Source organism: Schistocerca serialis, chromosome 5 (assembly GCF_023864345.2).
Source record: "Schistocerca serialis cubense isolate TAMUIC-IGC-003099 chromosome 5, iqSchSeri2.2, whole genome shotgun sequence".
Taxonomy (NCBI): Eukaryota; Metazoa; Arthropoda; class Insecta; order Orthoptera; family Acrididae; genus Schistocerca; species Schistocerca serialis.
The window spans coordinates 232,407,183-232,425,363 of NC_064642.1; the positions used below are offsets into that span (position 1 = coordinate 232,407,183).

General features: G+C 44.8%; 1 protein-coding gene across 1 annotated transcript; it reads left to right on the top strand.

Moving 5' to 3' along the window:
* The first annotated feature begins 1,315 nt into the window (after positions 1-1,315).
* On the top strand, positions 1,316-16,766 carry LOC126481633 (chitinase-3-like protein 1). Its single transcript, XM_050105531.1, has 10 exons — positions 1,316-1,382; positions 4,668-4,844; positions 5,761-5,855; positions 5,942-6,073; positions 6,282-6,409; positions 6,494-6,620; positions 6,719-6,904; positions 8,698-8,820; positions 11,053-11,206; positions 16,486-16,766. Exons 1-10 carry the CDS (start codon positions 1,316-1,318, stop codon positions 16,764-16,766), a joined length of 1,470 nt encoding a protein of 489 aa, XP_049961488.1.
* The last annotated feature ends 1,415 nt before the right edge of the window (positions 16,767-18,181 follow it).

The following is an 18,181-nucleotide window of genomic DNA, read 5'->3' on the forward strand; positions in this document are numbered from 1 at the left end:
GATCCTGAGAAATCAGTACCCAGAACAACCACCTCTGGCCGTAATAACGGCCTTGATACTCCTGGGCATTGAGTCAAAAAGAGCTTGGATGGAGTGCACATGTACAGCTGCCCATGCAGCTTCAACACGATACCACAGTTCATCAAGAGTAGTGACTAGCGTTTTGTGACGAGCCCTTTGCTCGGCCACCATTGACCAGACGATTTCAGTTGGTGAGAGATCTGAAGAATGTGCTGGCCAGGGCAGCAGTCGAACATTTTCTGTATCCAGAAAGGCCAGTACAGGACCTGCAACATGCGGTCGTTCATTATCCTGCTGAAATGTAGGGTTTCGCAGGGCTCGAATAAAGGGTTGAGCCACGGGTCGTAACAATCTGAAATGTAACGTCCACTGTTCAAAGTGCCGTCAATGCGAACAAGAGGCGACCGAGACGTGTAACCAATGGCACCCCATACCATCACGCCGGGTGATACGCCTGTATGGCGATGACGAATACACGCTTCCAATGTGCGTTCATCACGATGTCGCCAAACACGGATGCGACCATCATGATGCTGTAAACAGAACCTGGATTCATCCGAAAAAATGACGTTTTGCCATTCGCGCACCCAGGTTCGTCGTTGAGTACACCATCGCAGGCGCTCCTGCCTGTAATGCAGCGTCAAGTGTAACCGCAGCCATGGTCTCCGAGCTGATAGTCCATGATACTGGAAACGTCGTCGAACTGTTCCTGCAGATGGTTGTTGTCTTGCAAACGTCCCCATCTGTTGACTCAGGGATCGAGACGTGGCTGCACGAACCGTCACAGCCATGCGGATAAGATGCCTGTCATCTCGACTGCTAGTGATACGAGGGCGTTGGGATCCAGCACGGCGTTCCGCATTACCCTCCTGAACCCACCTATTCCATATTCTGCTAACAGTCATTGGATCTCGACCAACGCGAACAGCAATGTCGCGATACGATAAACCGCAATCGCGATAGGCTACAATCCGACCTTTATCAAAGTCGGAAACGTGATGGTACGCATTTTTCCTCCTTACACGACGCATCACAACAACGTTTCACCAGGCAACGCCGGTCAACTGCTGTTTGTGTATGAGAAATTGTTTGGAAACTTTCCTCACGTCAGCACGCTGTAGGTGTTGCCACCGGCGCCAACCTTGTGTGAATGCTCTGAAAAGCATCTTCTTCCTGTCGGTTAAATATCGCTTCATTAGCGCTTCGTCTTCGTGGTGTTGCAGTTTTAATGGCCAGTAGTGTTCTTCTTTTTCTCTAATATAAATTCACGAAATTGGAAACTCTCTTTTCACAGATGTCGCCCATTCTGTCCGGACTTCTGCTGCTGCTCGGTGTTCTCAACATATGTGGCGCCGACGAGAGTGAGTGATACAACTTGGTTTCTCATTTATATTAGACGGCTGTAGTGATTTCTCGCGTCCGGCGTTTAGGGATGAGTAGTCATGCAATCTGTCTAATAAAGACTTATTAATAGGCACAAACCAAGCCATTCAAAAAGGACTAATGTTTCTGTTTCGTTGTATCGATACAAGACGTCAACTGATAAAGTCTACAGTCTGAACACACCAAATCTAAATATTTATATACAGTTACTTTTTTTTTTTTACTTTTACTTACGCTCCACAAGAAGTACGAAGTTTTCATCATTTGGACCAGACCATGACTTTTAAAGTAACTTTTAACCAGAAGACAATCATATTTTTATTGTACATTACCAGTTTTGACGTCTATAATGGTCGTCTTGAGATCAGTTTGTTGCACAGGGGGTCGACGATACATTAATCGAGATTAGATCTACAGTTTTTTCTATAGATTCATAGTGAGACGATGCTCAGGGACGTAGCACATGTCATGAAACAAGAGTACATAGCGATAATCTAAAAAAAAGAGATGTGCTAATGTATCTTCCACATATCCCATGCGTGCTCATGGATACGGAATAACTAAAAAAAATTAGAAACTTATTTTCATTTAAGAGGTGATGAGAAGCTTTTACAAACCAGTAAATGTATATATACTGCGGTGCATAAGACAATTTTTCAGGCTACTATAGCCACGCATCATGAAACACAAAGCGGTTTAGAACACATTTACTATTGATCAGATTACTGAACTGAAGATGTGCACACGGCAGATTTTACGTTCGTATTTGATATTAGCAGTAATAAATAGAGCTGTTGCTCCTACAAAAAAAATTTCTGCGTTGTAGAGGATTCGGACATCAATAAGTCCTTAAGACTCCCATTAAACTGAGCTCTAGTAGCAGCTAAACTTTTTATGGCTGCTGGAAAGTTATTAGAAATGTGTGTACGCGAATAACGTGTAGATTATTCTTATTTCGACACTGATTCCATGAGCTGAGCTGCTTTGAAAAAAAGGATATACGAGTATTATTTATGACAAATTCCACTAACGAATAAATCTATCTGGAAGCAACAGTAGTTAGTATATGAGCTGAGCTGCTGTTTTGAAAAAAAAGGATATATCATTTATAACAAATTTCACTAACGAATAAATCAATCTGGAAGCAATAGTAGGTAGTATATCCAGTTCCTTGAACAAGCCTCTGCTGTACGTTCTTGAGTTCACACCGCAAATGATTCGTAGTACACGCTTTTGGCCTCTGAAGACTTTTAGCTTGGCTTCATGAATTAACCAAATAATGATCCCACATGATACTGTGGAATGCAAAAATGGGAATTATATCAGATTTTTTTTTTATTGTCATATCACCTATGTCTGGCAACAGCGGATTTGGAAACAGAGATTCGTTTAGCCGTTTCAGAAATTCTGTGTTACGTATGCTCCTTCCAATTGAATTTCTTATGAAACTGTAAGCACAAGAATTTAACACTGCCGATTTCATACATCTTCTTAGATTTCAAAACCATACCCATTTTATCAAAAACCTCCCCAGGCTATCTATCGGTAAAAAAGAAGTTGGATGTGAACAGTGAATCTGCGACACACTTCTGCAACAGCCATTGCCAGAGCTGGCGTCTGCTATGATGATCCTGTGGCCTGAGGGCCTGAACCCGCTGCAGATGATATGGGCACAGCAGCTGTTCATGAAGTACCCCAGAGATAAGAGAGTGAGACACGCCTTCTGCTGCTGCTAATCGTCCGCGCACTGGTCCTAGGGGTTTCTTGTACCGTACGTAGCACACGCTCTTCCATGTCAGCCATGCGGACTGTGAGGGGCCTTCCACTGTCAGTCCTCCGAGGTGCAAGGGTACCTGTGGCCCTCAGAGGCTAGAAAAGTCTGCCGAACAGTTTATCAGAGGGTTCTCTGCACTGTGGATATTTGTGAACGTAGAGAGCACGGGCTCACAGGCTATATCTATTTGCTAAACCATACCAAAATGTCATAGCCGGCATTTCACTTGTTGAGTAGTAGGCTTCAATTGCTAACAAGTGGTGGAAGACGGAAAATGTAAATGTACTACACCATTTGTACGTACAAACAGCGCGATCACAGTAAATACGTAAGTGAATCGTGTTTGGAAGAAGGTAAAACACTATGATACGTACCCATGGTTGGCGGTATTGTACAATAAGGCACACAAACACGACGAAAACTAACATAGCCTATAACACGACTCGAACCACACAACTGACAGCAGACCACCTTATGGAAGGTGGAGTAATGTGGGTAAGACATCATAATACCCTACCGACACATTTCATGGAGCGTCAATGCAACGACTGTTCTAATATCTGCAACCAAGCGTCGCACACCCCTTCCTATAAACATGTGTTTATCTCGGAAAGTATGCAGTTCTGCACCCATGTTTATTGGACTTATTTTTCTTGTTTCGATGAGTGTTACCACCTCTCAAAGTATGCGATACTTTTTTTGAATACCCTGTATATTTGTCTTTCCATCCATTCATTGTCATTTACTGTCGCAGACATCCTAAACACAGAGCATTGTCAACTAGTTCAATGACATCGTTGTTAACATGTACAGTCTTACTACCAGTGTGTTCCTTATAAATTATTTTAGTTGATTTGCAGGCCTACTGTCAGACTTGCTCTATTAATTGAAAGCAAAACCTTCTAGATTGTTAGGTCGCGTAATATTTCTGCTACAAGAACGACGTTTCGACCTCTCTGCTGGGATCTTCTTCAGGATCTTCTGGTGTTCACGACAGCTGAATACAGTCAAAGACCAGTGTCGTGTTCACGTATAAAAGGGAGTTTTTCCGCCTCATGCCGAAGAAGTAGGGCTACTGGGTAAAATACTTCTGGCTACTATTGGTGGATCACCGTCATTGGATAGAAAGGGAAACAGGCAGAACAAGACTGCTGAGTATAGTTTTGGTGATGTCAAATCTCTTTCTGAGCTTCCCACTATCCTGACGATGTCTAACAGAAACTGCAGAACTGACGTGTATGTTCTTCATTCAGTATATGACCGGCTATGAAAGCACAAGATTTAATTGTAAGCGTTAACAAGTCTTGTATCACTACGTCCCTCCTTAGGATAACTAGAGAATGCCATTGTAGAACGCATGTTATTACATTAAAAATTCGTAAATAAGTTTTATATACACACTTAACTTAGTTACTTAGCCTATTTTGAAAATTTGGTATATGTTGCTGTGAAGACCATGTAAACCTGATAAAGTAATTTTATTTTCCAGAAAAGGTGGTCTGCTATCACGGTAGCTGGTCCGCCTACAGGAATGGAAACGGACGATTCGAAATAGAGTACATTAAACCAGAACTGTGCACGCACATGATCTACAGTTTTGTTGGAATAACCTCCGCAGGAGAAGTCAGGATTCTTGACGAATGGCTGGATCTTGCGAGCGGCAAAAGTAAGTGTAATTTCAGTTTGCATATCTAATACCAACTGCAGATATTAGTAATATCGTACACCCGTTCATGTGTATTAGGGAATGGCATTCTAACAATGTCCGAATATCCTTTTTTTCAGTTACTGATGTCCATTACGCTCTCTTTCCGTTTCTGAAAGCTCTCCTTATGCAACGTTTTTGCTCGGTTTATGCCTAAATCAAATTATATGTCAATTAGACTGTGCACCCTGTTTAATTTCTACCGGCAGTTCTCGTGGTCAGTCGAACTCTGGTTAATATTTGCAAGGTCATCAGCATGCTGCGACTCCAGTCAGTTGAAATAGCGTTATGCATTTTCACGGGCAGGAATCTTTAACTTCTGCAGCGGTAACGCTTACTCCGCGAGCATAATGACGAAGAGAGATATCTTCTTTTCCTTCTTTAACCATCGTCCATCCACTGCTGAATGAGGACCTCTTTCGTATTCTTCCATTTCAGTCGGTTCTGTGCCAACCTGATATCACTGTGTTATGGCAGTCCTCTAAATATCATAGAGCGACCTCTTCTTGAATCTTGTAACGTTTCTTTTGTGCCCCATAAGTCTCCAATGAACCATTTTATTGCACCATATGTTGGCATCTATGAAGACTACAGGTATTGTACAATTTGTGAGGTAAGCGAAGCTTACTTGTTGGTCAGGATGAACCGATGCTTCTGCATGGAAATTCTTCCCTTTGAATAGTCTTCCCTAGCTGAATTTTATGGCCAAGGCAGATGTACTCGGAGACTATTTCAATAGGTCCATGGTCGGTTCTAACTCGTGTACTTTTTGGACCTCTATATTCCCCTCCAAATCAACTGCTGCTGATGCAATTTTCAAAAAACTATAAATTTATTTTTAATTATAAAGTGTTGACATTTTCTTCTGTTTCAACAGATGCATACAACCGCTTCAACAAACTGAAATCGTCCAACACTAAAACCCTGGTCGCCATTGGTGGGTGGAATGAAGGGTCAGCCACATACTCTGCCGTAAGTTTGGCCCACAAAACTATCATATGCCCTAGTTGTGTGATTTTTGTGCGGATTGAGTTAGGCAGTATGCTTGTGTGTTTCAGGTTATGAACAACGCCGCACTGAGACAGAAGTTCGTGCAGAATGTGGTGAACTTTGTGAAGACGTACGGTTTTGACGGGTTCGACCTGGACTGGGAATACCCGGCCAACCGTGGTGGCTCCCCGGGCGATCTGGTAGGCTGCTTTGTGTCTTGACACACATGCTATTTTCTGAAAGGATTTAAAGAATCTCGTCATGTGATGGAAAAATTTTCTCTAGCTTTGCAGCATGCACGAAAAAGGATCGTGTTCTCCAAATGCCAAATCGCTCTAGTAATGATTTTAATAGCTGCGTTATAGTTGACATGTGACGAAGTAAACAGTTTTCTTCCATTGTTTTCAGAGAGCGTACGTTGAACTGCTCAAGGAGCTGAGAGCAGAGTTTGACAAACACGGTTTCATCCTGTCGGCTGCTGTGGGTGTCGGACGCTACCTAATTGGCAGCGCCTACGACGTGCCTCAACTGTCTAAGTATGTCGAGCTAGAACACTTACTTGCTTCCATTCTTCTAATTATAACGCAGTACTACAACTTTCAACACATTAATCTTCGCAGATACCTGGACTTCATCAACCTGATGACGTACGACCTTCACGGCTCGTGGGACAGTAAGACTGGTCAGAACGCTCCACTGTACGCCAGCTCCGCTGACAAGACGGAGGCTGAGAGGCAGCTGAATGTGGTGAGTGTCTGGCGCTCACTCCCCTTCAACTCCAGAGACACTTACACAGGGCTTGGTGAGGAATAGCTACTCATTCCTTGTCCCTATTTGACCCACAGGATTCCAGCGTCCGCTACTGGATCCAGAACGGTGCAGATCCTGCGAAGCTTATTCTGGGTATGGGCACCTACGGGAGGACTTTCACTCTGGCCAGCACTGCCAACACTGGAGTCGGAGCCCCAGCTACTGGACCCGGGACCAGTGGGCCGTACACCATGGAGTCCGGCATGATGGGCTACAATGAGGTCTGGTCTCGACAGTTTCCTATACCAATATTCTTTCAAGTCTTGTGACAGCTGTGAATAGGAAAACTTCATATGTTGAGTGCTAGGGCTACAACTTGTCTCACATCACCAGTACTAGCTCCAAAACTTGATTCCCTCCAGTCTTCATTAGGAATGACTACTAATTTCAGACTAAGATGATACAAGCTTCTAAGTGTGAAATTTCACCCGAATTAGATGTAGCAACAGAACCATGACCTTGTATCCGATGACACCTTTACGAAATGCTCTGTGGCTACTATTTTGATTAGTTTCAGATGGTTCTCAAAGTTTTGCTGTACTTCGCTATTCTCTTCGTCACTTCACACTCCTACCAAAGCTTTTATGAATATAAGGGGTGAGAATGAGAAACACACAGGTAGAGGGAATTGTTTTCGTGGAGGAAGGCTTCTCTGTAGCCACATAAATGTCTACATGCACTGAAGCCCCAAAGAAACTGGTGTAGGCATGCGCATTCATATGGAGAGATATGTAAACAGGCAGAATACGGCGCTGGGGTCGGCAACGCCTATATAAAACAACAAGTGTTTGGCGCAGTTGTTAGATCCGTTACTGCTGCTACAATGGCAGGTTATCAAGATTTAAGTGTATTTGAACGTGGTGTTATAGTCGGAGCACGAGCGGTGGGACATAGCATCTCCGAGGTAGCGATGAAGTGGGGATTTTCCCGTACAACAATTTTACGAGTGTACCATGAATGTCAGGAATCTGGTAAAACATCAAATCTCCGACTTCGCTGCGGCCGGAAACAGATCCTTCATGAATGGGACCAACGACGACTGAAGAGAATCGTTCAGCTTGACAGAAGTGCAACCCTTCCGCATGTTGCTGCAGATTTCAATGCTGGGCCATCAACAAGTGCCAGCGTGCGAACCATTCAACGAAACACCGTCGATGTGTGCTTTCGGAGTGGAAGGCCCACTCGTGTACCTTTGACGACTGCCTGGGCCTGTCAACACCGATGTTTGACTCTTGACGACTAGAAGCGTGTTGCCTGGTCGGACGAGTCTCGTTTCAAATTGTATCGAGTGGATGGACGTATACGGGTATGTAGACAAGCTAATGAATCCATGGACCCTGCATGTCAGCAGGGGACTGTTCAAGCTGGTGCAGGCTCTGTAATTGCGTGGGACGTGTGCTGTTGGAGTGACATGAGGCCACTGATACGTCTAGATACGACTCTGACAGGTGACACGTACATAAGCATCCTGTCTGATCACCCGCATCCATTCATGTCCCTTGTGCATTCCTATGGACTTGGGCAATTCGAGCAGGACAATGCGACACCCCACACGTCCAGAATTGCTACAGAGTGGCTCTAGGAAAACTCTTCTGAGTTTAAACACTTCCACTCGCCACCAAATTCCCCAGACATGAACATTATTGAGCATATATTCTATGGCTGCCAACGTGCTGTTTCGAAGAGAGCTCCACCCCCTCGTCCTCTACGGATTTATGGACAGCTCTGCAGGATTCATGGTGTCAATTCCCTCCAGCACTACTTCAGACATTAGTCGTGTCCATGATCCGTTGAGTTTCGGCACTTTTGCTTGCTTGCGGGGGGCCTGCACGATATTAGGCAGGTGTACCAGTTTCTTTGGTTCTTTAGTGTATATACTCTACAAGCTGCTGCACAGTAAGTGGCGTCATCGTACAAATATTATCGATTTAACATTGTCAAATACCACTTATTGATCATATTGCGTTATCAAATAGCTTTATAATAGTTTCACGAATTTCTCGCACTCTTTCAGATATGTGAGAAAATCAAGGCGGGCGGCTGGACAGTAACGTGGGACGACGAGCAGAAGGTGCCATACGCCGTGAGCGGAAACCAGTGGGTCGGATACGACAACGAGGAGTCCATCAAGCTGAAGGTAAAAGCACGAAAAAAAAAAAGTTCCAGTTACAGTACTCTCCACCAAGTGGTTCAGTTTATTTATTTTCAGTTTTAAATGGCTTCAATCACAGAATTAAGAAAACGTGAGACAAGGTTAAATTGAGTATCTCAGAATATACGACAAGCACAGACTGAACGTATTTAAACTTAATACCTGCACATTTCCTTGCATTAAATATAAAACACTGAACGTTGTGTCATTAAAAATTAGACATTTATTATAACCTAGTCAAATTGAAGTATCGAGCAGGTGACCTCCAAAAACTTAAATAGCCATAAAACGTCCGTGTTAATGGATGAGCTTCTTGTTTTTCCTTTTATTAAGTCTAACAAACTTGCAAAGACACCTCCACGCTTGGTTGTTCAAGGAATATATATTTTTAAATAAACAAATATAATGCAAATCACATGCTGAAAAGTTTTCAGTCTTTCCCCTCGCAAAAGGAACCGAAGAATTCATGGACTCGGTACGTATCATGACCCTGTCGGCTTTTAGCTCTTTTGCGTGTAGTATGGTCTGTAGCGTAGCAAAAGGCTCATGAATTAGCATAAAACGTTTAATGGTCATTGGGTAACAAGAAGCACCAGCTACTCCCATCTACTTCATCAACGAAAGCAGCTCCCGCAGAGATGTCTGGTATTTTCGAAACATTTATAAACACTTTGCACGAATCGCTCCAAATGCAATACGAGTACATGTTACTTTAGAGCGGGTTAAGGCCAGGCACGGCTTGTAGTTAAACTCTCCGACGTGGAGCCACCTCAGCTATATTTTTCAGTTATTTACTACAGAATTTGAAATATGGAGAGAGTTTCGAATATTTTCCAGACGAATTTAACTAATGACAGCCAATGTTTTTAGAACTGTTCATATCGAGTGAAGTTTTTCAAAGAGGTAGTAGGAATTCGTAAGGCTGCACCTTAGAATTCCGGATCTGATGTTGCTGTGTGTGCCGTTCTGTGGAGTACCGTTGTGTATGAGTTTCCAGAAAACTCTAAAATCAGAGACTAAGAGAATCGTACCAACCCACACTGGAGGTCCACGTTCCGCTGCTTACAACGAAATAAGAGTGGCGTAACCTTCACTCTCGAACTCTGTCTCTGTATCTTTTCATTATGCTTTGATGCGTCATTAATCGACTTTTAATACTAATGTTTTGATAATGTTAAAGATGATTTCTAGTCTCTGACACTGGAAATTCGATCTCTTGTAATAAAGGCACGCTACGTTTGTGAACTACTCTTAAGAGTGCACTAATACAGTAACGTAAGTGTCGTCACCTAGCGAGTGCTCACGAACGGTTAGATCAGATAAGAGCGACAAAAATATCTCGTTAGTTTCATTTGCAAACAAATTCTTTGGTTGCTAACGCCGTTTGCTTGACAGAGTGCATTAATTGCACGTTTCTTTTTGTTACATGAGGCGCATTGTGACAGCTTTTACAACGTATGTGTTAGATAGAACTGCCAAGAATTGAGACCTAATTGAAAGGCACAAAAAGCACTCGAGAATTTGACCTCATTAGTAAATATTTATATGGATATGGTGTCTGTTCTTTCGGACATGTCCGAAAGAACAGACACCATATCCATATAAGTATATAGTTCTGGCAATATTGGCCATGACCTTCTTCTTCTGTGTAGATGCACACATATTCCCCGAACTCTTACGGGACTTGGTAAGAATGTCTTCCACGAGTAATGAGTGTGTTGGGGTGGGACACTACGAATGCAGTGTGTGGACATACAAGGTGAGAATGTGGGTCTCGCGGGAGGCGTGCGCGAGATAGTCCCTGGAGTCGCGCTGTCCTCTGTGCCCTCGGTGGCTCAGATGCGTAGAGCGTCTGCCAGGTGAGCAGGAGATCCAGGGTTCGAGTCCCGGTCGGGGCACACATTTTTTCCTGTCCCGGCTGATATATATCAACGCCCGATAGCAGCTGGAGGTATTAATATAATTCTAATTTCATTGGTAAATGGTTCGCAGCCCTTCCCAGTTCGGAAACTACGAGTCGCCTCTAATGAAGACAATAATTCGCTAGCGCATTTCGTCGCTACAGTAACTGGTTTGTCGTATACTGAATAATGAGCGCGACTTGGAACATGACTTGCACGTGTGACTTGAGGACACGTCTCGCAACTTCTCGTGCTCGTTCTTCTTGTCACGTTGTTTCGGCCGCTCCCTCCTAACACCGGCGCGCTGTTGTTGCAGTCGCAGTACGTGCTGGACATGGGGCTGGGCGGCGGCATGATCTGGAGCCTGGAGACGGACGACTTCAAGGGCGTGTGCGGCGCCGGCACCTTCCCCCTGCTCACCACCATCAACCAGGTGCTCAGGGGGGCGGCCGCCAGCTCGTCTGCTGTAAGTGCGCCCTCTGCAATAACGGACTCGCTGCTTTTTCTTACAGCGATCATGCGCATGCTATACTGTGGTGTTGTACCCCCTGAATGGAACTTTTTTCCAAAAAAGTTATCTCATAACCGAGTTGCTTACTTGACCCATACACGACCTCTAAGGCTACGGTTCTGGCACTGAAGTTACCTTGTTCGCTTATATTTCCATGTCACCATCCACCTAACTCCTCTCTCATACCAAATGTGGAAGTCATTTCACACGGCAGTTGATTTTCCAGACAACACGTGGCACTTCAATCGAGTGTGGTTAAAACTGCTCCCCACATATTTTTAACATAATGTCACCACCTTTCCACCGCCATCGCCATACCTGACCCTATTCAAGAATTGCCACCAGTGCTGCCACCAGATAGCCTAGCAACCACAAAAGCTACGGATTCGACCCCAGAACCGGTAGCTTTCGATCGCTCGTTTATCTCACCTCCTACCCACTGCTAACAGTGCAACAGGCGACTACCTCACAGACTTTGCTTCCTTTGATGGTAAGCGATACAGACGAAATTGCTCCAGTCGTTCCAGAGGTAGACTTGCACGTCTTCTCCTGCGCCTGTACACACCCCCATCCGAAGATGTGCTACGGGGGTTCTACTTACATTTTTTTTTCAGATACTAAGCCCGATGGGCAGTGCCTTCGCTAGAACTAGCTCCAAGTCGTCCAGGATTATTCACATTTCATCCATAGGGATGCGGCGCGGGTTGCACTTGGAAGGGGGTGACCTAAAGAATAATCGAAAACGACTAATATTCGCGTCCACTTCATAACACTGGGCTTCCTAGGCTGACTGATGGCAATTCTAATGAATTTTGACTCATAATGTTGGCTGGAATACTCTCTTTGAAGATATGAAAGTAGCACAGACAGACTACAGGGACAAATTATACAGATACCAGGGAGTAGTCATAATAAATTATTTGATTTTCATAAATAATAGGTAGCTGCAAGGAACAATATGCTTAGAAAGCTAACGGGCAGTAAGACGCCAAACATACTGCCCTTAGTACCACCGCTTTAGCTCTTTGTTTTTCCACAGCTGAGTATGCATGACCTGTCTGGTCTAGATTGGCGCATGCAAAGAGGACAGACATAAGCCTTACCGAAACCTGTAGGCTAGACATGCGATGCGTGAAGCTCACTCCACTGGAAAGGCTCTGTCAAGCTTCTGGTTTCATCAGACGCATGTCTCGCAGCGTAGCTCGTGAACATGAAGAGCAGTTCAAAAAGACATTTCATGAGCGTCATCCGGCATACGGTAGCCTTTATGGATTAGAAAGACTAAAATCAAGATATCGGTTCCTCAGTTACAACTTGCATGAATCCTCTGTCGGTTACCCTATTTCACAAGGTCCAACAAGTCGTGTTGAATTAAACTACAAGTCATGGAAAATACTAAACCGTATCGCAACTGGTGTAGCTTCTGTAAAAATTTATCTTTTAGAATGGGCCTTATTAGAACTTGACGACTGTAGAGAAATACAGAACATGGAACATCTTGTAACATTCCTAATGTCCTGCACGTTGCTCCCTAAACGACTTCTGGCTAAGTGAGCATCAAGCCTTTGACTTAACCCAGAATTGGGCCGAAAAATTGACAGTTCCGGACACGAAGAAAAAAGAAAGAACGATTGTAAGATTCGAAAGACATGAAGGGGAAGCAGTGGTTGAGAAGGGAGTGAGACACGGTTGTCGTCTACCCCCTATGTCATTTAGTCTGTACACTGAACAAGCAGTGTAGGGAATCAAAGAGAAATTTGGAGAGAGAATTAAAGAGTGAAGAAATAAATACCTTGTAGTTTGGTGACGACATTGTAATTCTGTCAGAAACAATATGTAAGGGCTTGAAAATACATTGTAAGACGAGCAGCAACAAAAGTAAGACAAGGCAGGGGAATGTAATCGAATTAAATCAGGCGAAGCTGAAGGAATAAGGTTAACAAATGAGAAACTTACAGGACATCTTCTAAACACCATGAGCTACACTAGAAATGTTTATTTGCCAATAAATGTCTGAAAGCTGCGGAGCACCAAGCATACATGATTTTTACACTTAAAGTAATAGATACGACTACCATGGAGAGGTGCACCAAACCAGTCTTCAGATTGAAGTCCACAACGACAACAGCAGTGGTTGTTGGGGTGAGGACTGGAAGAAGGGGTCCTTGTAAATAATTATGAAATTTGCGGAGCCATTTTCCCCTCTAATATAAGGCTGGGATAGTTAGTAACAAGAGATATATAACATAAGCTGTTAGTTGGCCAACAAGAAAGCAGAAGCAGAAGAGTTTATTTATTTATTTATTTACACGTCAAGTTCCGTAGGACCAAATTGAGGAGCAAATCTCCAAGTTCATGGAACGTGTCAGTACATGAACTTACAACATAAAATTAATAACAGGTAAAAATAAATGTTCATGACCCTGAAAAAAAGTCAGTCCATAAGTTTAAGTAAACGCTATCAGCAATACAATGAGAACAGCTTAATTTTTCAAGGAACTCCTCGACAGAATGAGGAAACTCTTCAGTTTCGATTTGAAAGCGCGTGGATTACTGCTAAGATTTTTGAATTCGAATGGCAGCTTATTGAAAATGGATGCAGCAGTATACTGCACACATTTTTGCACAATAGTTAAGGAAGTCCGATCCAAATGGAAGTTTGATTTCTGGCGAGTATTAACCGAGTGAAAGCTGCGTATTCTTGGAAATAAACTAATATTGGTAACAAGAAACGACAATAAGGAATATACAAGTTGCGAGGCCAATATCAAAATACCCAGACTCGTGAACAGAGGTCGACAAGAGGTTCGTGAACTCACGCCACTTATTGCCCGAACCGCCCGTTTCTGAGCCAAAAATATCCTTCTTGAACAAGATCCTGAACGTGGGCTTTCCACGACAGCTTACTATCTATCTGAACACCTAGAAATTTGAACTGTTCAGTTTCACTAATCATATGGTCGTTCTGTGAGATTAAAACGTCAGGTTTTGTTGAATTGTGTGTTAGAAACTGTAAAAACTGAGTCTTACTGTGATTTAACGTTAGTTTATTTTCTACAAGCCATGAACTGAGATCATGTACTACCTGAAACCGAGTCATTGTTGCACTCAACATCCTTTACTACCAAGGTAGTGTCATCAGCAAACAGAAACATTTTAGACTCACCCATAATACTAGAGGGCATATCATTTATAAAAGGTGTTACAAAAAGGTACGGCCAAACTTTCAGGAAACATTCCTCACACACAAATAAAGAAAAGATGTTATGTGGACATGTGTCCATGTTAGAGCTCATTTTAGTTTCGTCAGTATGTACTGTACTTCCTCGATTCACCGCCAGTTGGCCCAATTGAAGGAAGGTAATGTTGACTGCGGTGCTTGTGTTGACATGCGACTCATTGCTCTACAGTACTAGCATCAAGCACATCAGCACGTAGCATCAACAGGTTAGTGTTCATCACGAACGTGGTTTTGCAGTCAGTGCAATGTTTACAAATGCGCAGTTGGCAGATGCCCATTTGATGTATGGATTAGCACGGGGCAATAGCCGCGGCGCGGTACGTTTGTATCGAGACAGATTTCCAGAACGAAGGTGTCCCGACAGGAAGACGTTCGAAGCAATTGATCGGCGTCTTAGGGAGCACGAAACATTCCAGCCTATGACTCGCGACTGGGGAAGACCTAGAACGACGAGGACACCTGCAATGGACGAGGCAATTCTTTGTGCAGCGCCAGAGAAGTTGCTGCTGTACAAGGTAACGGTGACCACGTCACTGTATGGAGAGTGCTACGGGAGAACCATTTGTTTCCGTACCATGTACAGCGTGTGCAGGCACTATCAGCAGCTGATTGGCCTCCACGGGTACACTTCTGCGAATGGTTCATCCAACAATGTGTCAATCTTCATTTCAGTGCAAATGTCTTTACGGATGAGGCTTCATTCCAACGTGATCAAATTGTAAATTTTCACAATCAACATGTGTGGGCTGACGAGAATCCGCACGCAATTGTGCAATCACATCATCAACACAGATTTTCTGTGAACGTTTGGGCAGGCATTGTCGGTGATGTCTTGATTGGGCCCCATGTTCTTCCACCTACGCTCGATGGAGCACGTCATCATGATTTCATACGGGATACTCTACCTGTGCTGCTAGAACATGCACGCCGAAGTGGCCGTGCGGTTAAAGGCGCTGCAGTCTGGAACCGCAAGACCGCTACGGTCGCAGATTCGAATCCTGCCTCGGGCATGGATGTTTGTGATGTCCTTAGGTTAGTTAGGTTTAACTAGTTCTAAGTTCTAGGGGACTAATGACCTCAGCAGTTGAGTCCCATAGTGCTCAGAGCCATTTGAACCATTTTTTTGATAGAACATGTGCCTTTACAAGTACGACACAACATGTGGTTCATGCACGGTGGAGCTTCTGCACATTTCAGTCGAAGTGTTCGTACGCTTCTTTACAACAGATTCGGTGACCGATGGATTGGTAGAGGCGGACCAATTCCATGGCCTCCACGCTCTCCTGACCTCAACCCTCTCGACTTTCATTTATGGGGGCATTTGAAAGCTCTTGTCTACGCAACCCCGGTACCAAATGTAGAGACTCTTCGTGCTCGTATTGTGGACGGCTGTGATACAATACGCCATTCTCCAGGGCTGCATCAGCACATCAGGGATTCCATGCGATGGAGGGTGGATGCATGTATCCTCGCTAACGGAGGACATTTTGAACATTTCCTGTAACAAAGTGTTTGAAGTCACGCTGGTACGTTCTGTTGCTGTGTGTTTCCATTCAATGATTAATGTGATTTGAAGAGAAGTAATAAAATGAGCTCTAACATGGAAAGTAAGCGTTTCCAGACACATGTCCACATATTTTCCTTCTTTGTGTGTGAGGAATGTTTCCTGAAAGTTTGGCCGTACCTTTTTGTAACACCCTGTATAAATAAGGAACAGGAGCGGTCCCAACACTGATCCCTGGGGCACCATCCACTTGACAGTACCTCACTCAGATCCCACATCACAGCCGTTATGTGTGGATAACTTGCCAATTTGGAAGCCAGGTACAAAACATAGAGACCTGGCCGCTATTTCTTCCACCGTGTTTCGCCCTTCCACCGTGTTTTCCAGGGTTCCAGCACGTCAGGGTCGAGCAGCGGTTCTTCCGGGTCGTCCAGCAGTAGCTCCGCGTCTGGCGGTGCCAACTCCTCCGGAACTTCGAGCGGCAGCTCGGCAGCCAGCAGCGGCAGTTCTGCGGGGGCGTCGAGTGGCAGCTCGGCCTCCAGTGGTAGCAGCAGCTCCTCAGGGTCTTCTGCGACCAGCGTGAGCAGTGGCAGCAGCTCCTCCGGCGTCTGCAGCTCCGTGGGCTACGCGCGGGACCCCAGCGACTGCGGCGTCTTCTACCTCTGCGTCGCCTCTGGCAGCGGCTACACCGCCCACAGGTTCACCTGCCCCGGGGACCTCGCCTTCGACGTTTCTTCGTCGGCCTGCAACTACAGGAGCCTCGTCGCCTGCTGAAAGCCTCTTCCCGGCTGTCTCGCGCTGTAGAGAACTCCGTGTAGACCAAATAGTGCCTTGCCCCTTAAATGACACCTCTTGTAGCCGTGACGGCATATACCGACTATTAAATCTTTCCTGCGTAATGAAAACGGTGTGCTGCTTCTTGCTTCCTCAGCTACGATATATACTACTCCGTGTGTAGAACCTGTTCCTAGCTTCTACAGCTGCGTCATACGACATGTCACAGAGAGTATGTCTGGTGTCACCGTCATTTCCTCCCTCACGTCTTTCACTCCCTGGTGGAGCACGGAATCAGGTTCTGCAGCGGACGTCGATACTGACTCAGAGATGTGTGTGTGTGTGTGTGTGTGTGTGTGTGTGTGTGTGTGTGGTTTGGGGATCTTGTGGGCGCCCAACGGCGAGTTTATCAGCGCCCTAACAATGACTAAAATAAACGAATGTGGATAAGAACGAAAACAGTCGTACACGCATGCACACGAAATGACCACACAATTACTCTAACGCACAGGCATTCCCACATGCACTAAAACCAATCAGGAGGCAAGATAGTTAATGAAGAAATTAAAACAGAGGGAGAACAAAACACAGAAGAGCGAAAAGAACACCACAGGGAAATGTGACTGGCTGACCAGAAATGTGACTGGCTGACCACTTACAAAAAAACTCGGCTGAGCCAGCCATCCTGTTGACACTTTAAAAACATCTCCCCAAAATTTTGTTAAAAACGTGGGACAATTCACAAAACTTTAAAACGCGAACCACATTCGTTTGATCATGGCATAAAATAGACTGCGGATCCGCCGGCAAATCCGCTGCAGTCCGTGGTCAGCAAATAAAATTCACTCCAATAAAATGTGGTGCAGCGTGATCTGCACGCCACAAACACCACACACCGGAGGGTCCCCTCGCCGGAGTAAAAATCCACGCGTCATAGGGCTGTGGCCGATTCGAAGACGAGTAAGGAGGACCTCGTCCGTCGACGTGGCTGGAAGTAAGTAAGCCACGGCCGAGTTGTGGGCTTCAAGACATGGAGCTTGTTGTCGGTCACTTCTAGCCACTCGCCTTCCCAGTGACACAGGACTTTATACCGCAACAGGGAGGTGAGGGCATGCAGGGGGATAGCACACTGAAAGACCTGACGGTCACGACACACTTCCTTGCCTGCTCGATCAGCCCATTCATTCCCCAGAATTCCCACGTGCCCTGGTACTCAGCAGAAGACGCCTCAAAATGTTCAAATGTGTGTGAAATCATAAGGGACCAAACTGCTGGGGTCATCGGTCCCTAGACGTACACACTTCTTAAAGTAAGGTATACTAACTTATGCTAAGGACAACACACACACACACACACACACACACACACACACATGCCCGAGGGAGGAATTAAAACTCCGGCGGGAGGGGCCTCGC